General features: G+C 50.1%; 1 protein-coding gene across 1 annotated transcript; it reads left to right on the top strand.

The window, feature by feature from the left end:
• Nucleotides 1-5,318: 5,318 nt before the first annotated feature.
• LOC117890331 (toll-like receptor 7) lies at nt 5,319-10,000 on the top strand. The gene has a single exon (XM_034795122.1). It carries the CDS (start codon nt 5,640-5,642, stop codon nt 9,807-9,809), a length of 4,170 nt encoding a protein of 1,389 aa, XP_034651013.1. The 5' UTR covers nt 5,319-5,639; the 3' UTR covers nt 9,810-10,000.
• Nucleotides 10,001-11,581: the final 1,581 nt, after the last annotated feature.

Raw genomic sequence — 11,581 nt, 5'->3', positions numbered from 1 at the left:
CTGGCCGGCTTTTTCTGCTTAGCCATGATTACAGGTTGTGGCCAAGAGCAGCGGCATGAATTGGTTTTTTTTTGGAATACTTTTCGTGGACTTTTATAAAATTATAAAAATATTTAAATTACTCGAAAAAGACTTGGGGAAGTTGGTGATTATAGTTGGTGGCTTCTGGAATCTCAGAAATAATCGCTCGGCATGCAAATCACTTTATTTTTTGAGCCAGACATCTTTCCACGCTAAATACTAAACACACTTCCGTTTGCCACACAAGAGACAAGCAGCCAGAGTTATAGCTGCACATAAATCAAAGGCGACCAATAAATAGTTTGCGGCCAAGAAACTGCTCGATAAACGCGTAATTAACCCCATTCCAAAGAGAGAGAGAGAGAGAGAAATATGTCACAAGAGTTAATGCACATTAAAGCTCATATATCACAACCCCTACACACTGTAGACTGTAAAGACTGGGGGATGAGAGGCTGCTGGGAGCAACAATAGGCTGACGGCAAACAAACACCACTCGAGCCGAAGCCAAGCAAACAGCACACAATGCAGCCGCCGCCCTGCAAGGCAGCAAAAGTATCTTTAAGATGCACTTGAACGGTCGTCGGCATCGCTCGTTACTCCCTATATACATATGTATGTACATACATATAATATATACAAGTTTGTATATGCATTATAAATATTGCCTGGCATATATAAAAATGCCTGGCATTGTTTCAGCGACATCGCATCGACGTGTGGGCGCACATTACCGAACCCGCATATCAAATGAGTGTCCTGGTCTGGAAACCAAACACAACAAGAACAACAACAAGAACTCGACTCAATAGCAAATCACACTACACAACAGGAGTTGAGATAGAAGGAGCAACTGAATGCTCCATCAATTTACAGAATATTCTCATTTCTTTGGTCACCAAAACAATTCTCTCTGCAAGTAAAATGTTCAATTATTTTGGATCGATCTTTCGATCCAACTACAATTTGTTGATCAGTATAAAAGCCCTGAGAGCAGACAGGGGGGGCGTTGGGCGGAATAATGCAATTGCAAGTGCGCTTGACAGCTGCCAGAGGACGACTCTTCTGCAAAGGCTGGATCAAGCAGCAGCAGCAGCAGCAGCAGGAGCAACGGGAACAGCAGGCATTCGCTGTCACACGCACTTTCCACTCGATGCCACATCCATATCCATTTGGATAACCACACACAAACACACACAGACAAACACATCCATTGATGGCTGCCACGTCCCCATTTCCATGCCCATTCGCCACCCCACCCCACTCCACATTTCATTCATTACAGCGGTGCTCCGCCAATGATATTCATAACTGCATTTACAAGATGAGTTTTCCTTCTGCTGCTGCTGCTGCGGCTGCTGCTGCTCCTTCTGGCAATTTTCTATTTCACCAAAAGATTATGAAAATTTTGGCCTCAAAAAATCGGGCAAAACGCTTGCCGCATTCGGATGCGGATTGGCAACGGGCTGCCACTGCCACTGCTGCAGCCACTGCTGCAAAATGGAAAATCAGAAAACAAAACTCACTGAACAGACATAAATTATGCATTACAAACGTGCTTCTGACCCATTGCCATTTTCTAATTCAATTAAAATAGTTTTTTTGTTCCCTCTGTTTCGGTTTCTGTTTCTGTTTCGGTTTCTGTTTAGTTTGCATTTGAATACAATTTCCCCAGGAGTCGAGTGGGAAAGTTTCCATGACGCTCCACTGCTCCTTCCTCCTTCCTCACCCACTCCCACTCTTAGGGGCGAGCCTAAATACACTGCTGGGAAAGTTGGTGGCGCATCACCGCATCGCATCCATGTTGCCGCAGAGGCACTCGACTCGACTCGCCCGGACAGACAGACAGACAGACAGACACTAATTTGACATAGTTATGCGAGGCGAAATGGAAGCTGCACCGAGAGAGCAGTCACAGGATTCTCAATTCTCATTCTCATTCTGGCCGTGGCCAATGCGGCGTATGAATATTATTCAGGCTCAAGCATCACCCCTCCTCCTCCTCACCCCTGCCCTGACAGAACAACAAGCATTTTGAATCTTTTATGAAAGCCTTCTGCCACACAATTTTGGTGTCTAAAGAACTGAGGCCACGAAAGTTGCGCGAAATGCGTGTATGGACACCAGAAAGAGACTTCTGTCCAGTTGTAATAATCTTTATGTGGAATTTTTAGTAGTTCCAATTAAATTTAGAGGCAAGCAAATAAATATAAATACATTTTTGAATGACTTACCCCATAAATAACTTTCGAATTAAATAACGTTTGCTATTAAAAAAAAGAAAAGAAATTCATTAAAAACTAAATCTAATTACAGAGCATTAAATGTATAAATTATAAGTTATAGAATCAATAAAATCCCTAAAAACAACACCCAATAATCTAACATATGTATGTACATACATATGGGAATATGTCCCCCAGTTATGTCGCACAGTTTCTTTCGGAAGGGTCGACGACATGCGACATAGTCTGTCACAAAAGTTTCGGGGCACATGTCGAGTTAATGAAATTTAAAAATTCATAAAATATTCGCACCACTAAGCAAACAACAATAAGACCAGCAACAGCAACAGCAGAAGCCGCAGCAGCAGCAGCAACTATGGGATGCGGCAGCAACAACTACAGCAGGGGAGCAACAAACAACATCTAGGGCACCAGCTACAGAAGCAGAAGCTGAAGCAGCAGCCGGGCAGGGAAGGGGGCAAGTGTAACTCAATTAATTAATAGCAATATAGCAACAGAAGCAACAGCAACAGCAGCAGCAACATTAACAGCAGCAGCAACAACAACAAACAAACAAAATAATTAAGTAAGAAAACTTTCATATTTGCAGTGCCGCAAAAAACAAAACAACAAGCAAGCGGCTCTGCTGCTGATGCAGCCAACAGAAGCAACAGACCCCGAAATGGAAGTGGAAGCGTAAACATCCAAAAAGCCGGGCAAAGTTTGCCACTCTGCCCCTGCCCCTGCCCCACTGCCACTGGGTGGGTGGCTACACTTCGCGGAGGAGGTGGAGTAGGAAAGTTTTTTAATGTAATTTTAAGTGGCATAAGTCGACAGCCGAAAAAGCAGGCAAAACTCGCACAAATACGCCGGATAACTGGGCCAGGTAGGGGCAATGCCCCCCACAATAGTTTACGAAGGGGGAAAATGAGTGCAGCAGCAGCAGGAATAGACAATCTTCCCAAAGACCTTTTTGTGCAACAAGCCGAGCAGCAGAAGCAGCAGCCAACAGCAGCTTGTTGCACGCCTGAATGCAGTTGCCATTCGAAATGGCATAATAGTGGCATTCAAACTGTAATATTGCCACTGTTGCGGATGCTGCTGCTGTTGCTGCTGCTGCTGCTGCCACTGCTGGTTTGCAACACTCATATGCAATGTTTATGGGACAGGCGGTAACAGAGTCAGTCCTCCAAATGAGGTGCAGTAGCAGCAGGCAGCAGCAGTAGCAGTAGCAACCGTGGAACAAATGCTGCAAATGGAAATAAAGAACACAACGTCTCTAACAAACAAGTTTTACCCCGTCACACACAGACAGACACACAGACAGATGCTCTTACCGATCAGCTTTAAGCGGGGGATGGGGAAAAAAAGCTAAGCAATTTGCCAAATTGCCAGTGGCGAACGGAAAAACGTAGAAGAGCGGCAGTCGCAGATGTGGCTGAATGCAAAAACATGGCCAAAAACCGAAACGGACTCCCACTAAGAAGCCACAAGAAATGTTTGACAGCAGCAAAACACACAACAAATATTGCTAAAATATATTTAACATGCGACAATAGATTCAGCATTTTATGGCAAACAACAAAACACTCTCCGGCGTCTCCAGACACCAGAGGAGAGAGTGGGGGATTGGCCAGTGGATTGTGCCCACCAATAACAGAAATCGCCGCTGCAACGACAACAGCAGCAGCAGCAGCAGAAGCACCAGCAGGCAGCTGTTAAAAGCCAAGCGGCATGCAACATGCTAAACTGTAGCAACACACGGCTCTTCCTTCACTCTCCACTGCTGGGGGGGGCACATCGTGTGTAGTGTGCAGCACGAGGGGCTCTAAACGAACTGAGTCAGTCAACTGGCAGCAGAGAGGCAGCCGGCATAGAGTGGGGACTGGGTGGTGGGTTAGCGAAATGTTGCCAGCCAACAGCAGCCTGTTGCAGGTTTGATTTAACCCCAACGGGGTCCAATGGGATAGACAGAGAATGCTGTTGTGGGGGCACTACTAAGAACTTGTTGCTGGAACATCCCAAGAGTTTCGAACGATCAACAAATGGATTTTGATAATGCTTCACATTCCATTAAGAGTTTTATTTTAAATAAATCCAAACAATAAGTTCCCCAATTTGGTTACTAAACATCATTTATCTGGCATACAGCGACTGTGTACTAATTTCCAGTGAATAATTCCCATTTCAAGTGCATGTTTCCCCGATAATAAATTCCTCGCTTATAGCGCACTGAAATGACAATCTCTGGCTGGAGCTCTGACTGGAGCAGCAGCCTCAGCGATAACCCATGTTGAACTCCTCCAATATTAATCCATTTCACAATGCTAATTGTGTACGCTGCGCTCTCCCAATCTCACTCTCTGAGAGCACTCCACGCTCACACCACCAACACTTGGGCCATGGCAGGGTTAACTGTTGCTGTGGACACATGTGTGCGTGTTTGTGTACAAGCAACATTTCCCCTACTTTTGGCGAGAGCGAGAGAGTGAGAGCAGCCGTGAGAGAGCATGCATGTTATACGAGCATATGCAGGCAGGAAATGCAATTGTTGCTGCTCTGCATGCTCTCCGTTCGGCCAGTGCCTCTGTCGCTGTCGCTGCCTCTGCCTCTGCTGTGTGGGAGCGCAATGTGTGAGAGCGAAGCAGCGCCATGCATGCTGCCTGCCTGCCTGCATGTGTGTGTGAGACTGCATGTGCATTGAAAAAGAGTGCGCGCCGGCAGAACACGAACGTGCACACAGATTTTGTGTGTCTGTCTGCTGCCTGCCCGTTTCGTGTCGGTGTGCTGCTGCTGCTGCTGCGCGACGTCGCGTCGTCGGCGCTGCCGCTGCCTCGTCGGTATTTTCACATTTTCAACGAGCCAACGGAGTCGCAGTGGCCAACTCCAGCAATCACTTTGGCTTGAAACGCGGCGAACGAAACATGTGCTGAGGAAACGAGCTCCGACGCGAACCGACAACAAGAATTACTTCAAACCAAAAACGAAACGAAACGAAAACTGAATTTCTCATTCTCATTCGTCGTCGTCGTCTCTAACGCGTAACGTGAAAAGCAATTATAACCAAACAAAACAAAACAAGAGCTAACAAAAAAATACTATCAAGAAATTAAGTGGAAATATTAAAGAGAGAAAAAAAAGAGTGCAAATCGCTAAGTGACACGCCACCACACGCCACACAAGGATTACGGGTACACGCGGGTTGGAAAAAGCGATCAAAAAATGAAAACCAGAAAGTGACAGAGTGTTGCAACAACAACAACCAAAACCTAAGCCAAGAGCAATCGAAACCGATCAAAAAAGAGAAGAGCCCTCTCCCCACACAGAGTGGCGAGGCTCTCACCTCCAACAATCCAAAACCAACGCGCCCAAGAACCGAGTGAAGCATCCAACATGTTGGCCCACTGCCTGTTGCTTCTGCTGGCCGCCGTGGCCGTGCCCGTGCGCAGCACGCATGCGCAGCAGTGCGCCTGGGAGTTCGTTCGCACCACCATGGACATTAAGTGCAATGTGCGGGCGCTGGACGCCACCGCGCCCCTCGATCTGCAGGTGGCCGAGACGGCCAACCGACTGGAGCTGCAGTGCAGCCAGGATTTGCTGCACGCCAGCGAGCTGTCCGCCGGTCTCTTCTCGCGGCTGCAGAAGCTCGAGGAGCTGCAGGTGGATGCCTGCAAGCTGCAGCGCATACCAGCAAATGCCTTCGAGGGTCTCCTCTCCCTCAAGCGGCTGAGTCTGCAGACGCACAACGCCATGTGGGGACCGGGCAAGACGCTGGATCTGCATGCCCAGTCCTTCCACGGCCTGCGCGAGCTGAGCGAGCTGCATCTGGCCGACAATAATGTGAGACAGCTGCCCGAGGGCCTGTGGTGCTCCATGCCCAGCCTCCAGCTGCTAAATCTCACCCAGAATCGCATCCGGTCCGCCGAGTATCTCGGCTTCTCCGAGAAACTGTGCGTCGGCTCGGCCCTGAGCAATGCCAACGGTGCCGTCAGCGGTGGCTCCGAGCTTCAGGTGCTGGATGTCTCCTACAACGAGCTGCGCTCCCTGCCCGATGCCTGGGGCGCCTCCCGGCTGCGTCGCCTCCAAACGCTCAGTCTGCAGCACAACAACATCAGCTCGCTGGCGCCCAACTCGCTGGCGGGTCTGAGCTCTCTGCGCGTGCTCAACATCTCGTACAACCATTTGGAGTCGCTGCCCGCCGATGCCTTTGCGGGCAACAAGGAGCTGCGCGAATTGCATCTGCAGGGCAACGATCTGTACGATCTGCCCAAGGGTCTGCTGCATCGCCTCGAGCAGCTGCTGGTGCTCGACCTGAGCGGCAATCAGCTGACCAGCCATCACGTGGACAACAACACATTCGCGGGCCTGATCCGCCTCATCGTGCTGAATCTCTCGAACAACGCGCTCACCCGCATCGGGGCCAAGACCTTCAAGGAGCTGTACTTTCTGCAGATCCTCGACATGCGCAACAACTCCATAGGCCATGTGGAGGAGGGCGCCTTCCTGCCGCTCTACAATCTGCACACCCTGAACCTCGCCGAGAACCGTCTTCACACACTCGACAACAAGATCTTCAACGGGCTCTATGTGCTGACGAAGCTGACGCTGAACAACAACCTCATCAGCATCGTGGAGATGCAGGCATTCCGCAACTGCTCCGACCTGAAGGAGCTCGACCTCAGCTCCAATCAGCTGATGGAGGTGCCCGAGGCCGTGCAGGACCTGAGCATGCTCAAGACACTCGATCTGGGCGAGAATCAGATCTCGGACTTCAAGAACAACACATTCCGCAATCTCAACCAGCTGACGGGTCTGCGGCTGATCGACAATCGCATCGGCAACATCACCGTGGGCATGTTCCAGGATCTGCCACGTTTGAGCGTACTCAATCTGGCCAAGAACCGCATTCAGAACATTGAGCGTGGCGCCTTCGACAAGAACACGGAAATCGAGGCCATTCGGCTGGACAAGAACTTTCTCACCGACATCAATGGCATCTTTGCCACACTGGCCTCGCTGCTGTGGCTGAATCTGTCGGAGAATCACTTGGTGTGGTTCGACTACGCCTTCATCCCGTCGAACCTCAAGTGGCTGGACATTCATGGCAACTACATCGAGGCGCTGGGCAACTACTACAAGCTGCAGGAGGAGATACGCGTGACCACGCTGGATGCCTCGCACAATCGCATCACCGAGATCGGCGCCATGTCCGTGCCCAACTCCATTGAGCTGCTGTTCATCAACAACAACATCATTGGGCAGATTCAGGCCAACACTTTTGTGGACAAGACGCGTCTGGCCCGTGTCGATCTGTACGCCAACGTTCTGTCCAAGATCTCGCTGAATGCGCTGCGTGTGGCCCCCGTCTCAGCGGAGAAGCCGGTGCCCGAGTTCTATTTGGGTGGCAATCCCTTCGAGTGCGACTGCTCCATGGAGTGGCTGCAGCGCATCAACAACCTGACCACCCGGCAGCATCCCCGCGTTGTGGACCTGGCCAACATCGAGTGCCTGATGCCCCACAGCCGCAACGCCCCACTGCGCCCGCTCTCCAGCCTGGCCTCCACGGACTTTGTCTGCAAGTACGACAGCCACTGCCCGCCCACATGCCACTGCTGCGAGTACGAGCAGTGCGAGTGCGAGGTGATCTGCCCCAACAACTGCAGCTGCTTCCACGACGCCACTTGGTCCACGAACATCGTGGACTGCGGCAAGCAGGATCTCGGCAGCCTGCCCGCCCGCATACCCCAGGACGTGAGCGATCTCTACTTGGATGGCAACAACATTCCCGTGCTGGAGGCTGGACAGCTGGCGGGCAAGCGCAATCTGCGCGCCCTCTACCTCAACTCCTCCAATCTGATGACCCTGCAGAACGGCAGCCTCTCGCAGCTCACCAATCTCCGCGTGCTCCATCTGGAGAACAACAAACTGACAACCTTGGAGGGCACCGAGTTCCAGGCGCTGAATCTGCTGCGGGAGCTGTACCTGCACAACAACATGCTGACGCACATCTCCAACGGCAGCTTCGAGCCGCTCGTCTCCCTCAAGGTGCTGCGCCTGGACAACAATCGGCTGAGCGCGCTGCCCCATCTGCAGTACCGCAACAGCCTGCAGGGCTTGACGCTGGGCAGGAATGCGTGGTCGTGCCGCTGCCAGCAGCTGCGGGAGCTGGCGCAGTTTGTGTCGGACAATGCCATGGTGGTGCGCGACTCGGCGGACATTTACTGCATCGATGCGGGCATCAAGCGGGAGCTGGAGCTGCTCGGCAATGCAGCCGGGGGACCCGACTGCTCCGAGCTGCTCGATGCCAGCGCCAGCAACATATCCTCGTCGCAGGACATTGCCGGTGGCTATCGCCTGCCGCTGCTGGCCGCCGTCCTGGTGCTCATCTTCCTGGTCGTCGTCCTCATCGTGGTCTTTGTCTTCCGCGAGAGCGTGCGCATGTGGCTGTTCGCCCACTACGGAGTTCGCGTCTGCGAGCCGCGCTTCGAGGATGCCGGCAAGCTGTACGACGCCATCATTCTGCACTCCGAGAAGGACTACGAGTTTGTCTGCCGCAACATTGCCGCCGAGCTGGAGCACGGCCGTCCCCCGTTTCGCCTGTGCATTCAGCAGCGCGATCTGCCCCCGCAGGCCTCCCACCTGCAGCTGGTGGAGGGAGCTCGTGCCTCGCGCAAGATCATTCTGGTGCTCACACGCAACCTGCTGGCCACCGAATGGAATCGCGTCGAGTTCCGCAACGCCTTCCACGAGGCACTCCGCGGACTCGCCCAGAAGCTGGTGATCATCGAGGAGACGAGCGTCTCCTCGGAGGCCGAGGATGTGGCCGAGCTCTCGCCTTACTTGAAGTCCGTGCCATCGAATCGTCTGCTCACCTGCGACCGTTACTTCTGGGAGAAGCTCCGCTATGCCATCCCCATTGAGCTGTCGCCGCGAGGCAACAACTACACCCTGGACCACCATGAGCGCTTCAAGCAGCCCGTCTCCCCGGGCATGATCTTCCGCCAGGCCCCCCCGCCGCCAGCCTACTACTGCACCGAGGACATGGAGGCCAACTACAGCTCCGCCACCACAGCCACCCCCTCGCCCAGGCCCACCCGCCCAGGGGGCCCGGCACGCATTGTGGACTCCATGCCCATGCCCATGCGCCCGCCCTCGGAGCACATCTACCACAGCATCGAGTCGGAGTACAGCGCCTACGATCAGCACGAGGCTCTCTCCATGATCCCCACTGGCCTGATGCACCACCATCAGCATCAGCAGCAGCAGCAACAACAGCAGCAGCTGGCGCGGCACCACCAGCAGCAACAGCAACAGCAGCAGCGACTGTTGCAGCCCCAGTTCCGGGCGGTGGGCGCGGCCATGCCCATGCCGCAGCAGGCAACGGCGCCCGTGCATCTGCGCAGTGGCAGTGGTTTGAGTCAGGCCAGCACAAGTACACAGTCGACGGCGCAGGCTTCCACATCCGCTGCGGCAGCGCAGCAGCAACAACAGCAGCAGCAGCAGCAACAGGCAGCTGCCACCGGTGAGACGGCCAATAAGAATGGACAGGCATTCCTGGTGTAAGCTGCGAAAGAGAATGCCCTGCCCCATTGCCACACACTGCTCCTGCTGCCATCTCTTTCTCCCTCGCACTGCCCACGGGCGGTTCCTGCGCAGGGGCGGCCATCTTGAAGCTGTTCGCTCGCTTGCGCAACCGGCGGAAGTAGAACATACACTACACACACACACACAGAAGCACACACACACACACACTAGTAGAAAACAAAAAGACTTTTTCGTAGGCATTTCTTGAAATAATTTATTTGCATTTCGCCTTTGGTGTTCGTTCATGTGTCGTTGTTGTCGTTGTCGCTAGGGTAGAGAATTGTGTTTGTCGTTTTGTAGACTGACAGAAAGAGCCAGAGACAGACACAGAGAGAGAGAGAGAGAGAGAGAGAGAGAGAGAGAGAGAGAGAGAGAGAGAGAGATAGAGGGACACGTATATAAGTACACAAGAAAAAAACTATAAAATAATTAGCATTTATCTATATAAAAAAAAAACAAGAACAGAAAAAGAGAAAACAAAAAAACAATTACTAGAAATGTTGTTAAAACAATTTCAAATTCAATGTGATATATTAATTAACTATAGTTAAAAGCGGGGAGCCCGACTGTCCCCTTCCCCAAACACTGTAATTCGTAGATATATTTAGTAGTTCTAGCCAGGCATAAAAAGAACCTAAATAAACAAATACATCCATAAACTACAACTAAACAAAAATATACATTCGTCGTTCGTTCGCATCAACGTTGGAGCACCACTCATCCTAAGCTACACGAAAACAATAACTATTTCAAATATTTCAATTAAATTTAATCTGAATGTAATGTGTGTATATAGCAGAATCGCAAACAACAACAACAACAACCATTTAGAGCACTTAATGTATTTATTACTGTAATGTAATGTCGTACTGTATACTGTATAGAAGGAGAAACTAAATTAATTTAATTCAATTTACTTAATGGCAAATGTATTATTAAATTAATTATTACAATTACATAAAACAACAAACAGAAAAACAAAAAACAAAACAAAAAACAGAACAAGAAATATATCTGAGAAAATAAACGCAAAAACATTACAAAATATTGTGAAAACATTTAAACAAAACTCAACTGTTTTTAATCAATTTCAGCAGAGGGAAAAGGGTATTGGCCGGGAAATCTATGGCATGATATGGCAGAGAAATGGTAAAGATGCGATGGAACCTACTTTTGTTAATTTTCAGGAAGTAGTCGGAGAGCTCTTGAGCCTGCACATGGCAGCTGCCCTCGTAGTACCCATGGACATCTGCCTGCTTTTAATTTCAATTATTTTCGCTCATCAAACAAACATCACCACGAAACCTTCAACGTTCCGACAGCCTTCCCCATGGACTGACAGACACCACAAATACCATTATTTTATATTTAATTTTTAATGCGATTTATTCAGGGCAAAACATTAAATGCTACAATGGCCGAAATTTTAACTAAAACTCGCATACAAAACTAACTAAATAAAAGCTATGCGTAGCGTAAAGTTAATTGCTTGTAAATAATTATTTTATTTATTAATACCAACAAATGTTGGTATACTCTGATGGGAAAACGCACTCGAACAAACACTTTGCATATGCCGCAAACACCACTCACCGAAAAACACACATGTGCTGTCCGTTTGTTCGTTTATGTAAATGGTTATTTGTCGAAATTATAAAACGAAATTAAAATGCGGTGCCGTGCGAAAATTGCGTTTGTAATTGCATACATTTTGCTCCAACAAACCGCAAAATTTCACAAAAACCTCAACA

The sequence above is a fragment of the Drosophila subobscura genome, chromosome E (assembly GCF_008121235.1).
Source record: "Drosophila subobscura isolate 14011-0131.10 chromosome E, UCBerk_Dsub_1.0, whole genome shotgun sequence".
NCBI classification, from domain to species: domain Eukaryota; kingdom Metazoa; phylum Arthropoda; class Insecta; order Diptera; family Drosophilidae; genus Drosophila; species Drosophila subobscura.
The sequence above is the reverse complement of the archived record's forward strand: the minus strand, read 5'-3'. Positions and strand labels throughout refer to the sequence as shown.

Coding starts and splice junctions, on each gene's coding strand:
- LOC117890331 (XM_034795122.1), top strand. CDS start 5,640: ATGTTGGCCCACTGCCTGTTGCTTCTGCTGGCCGCCGTGGCCGTGCCC.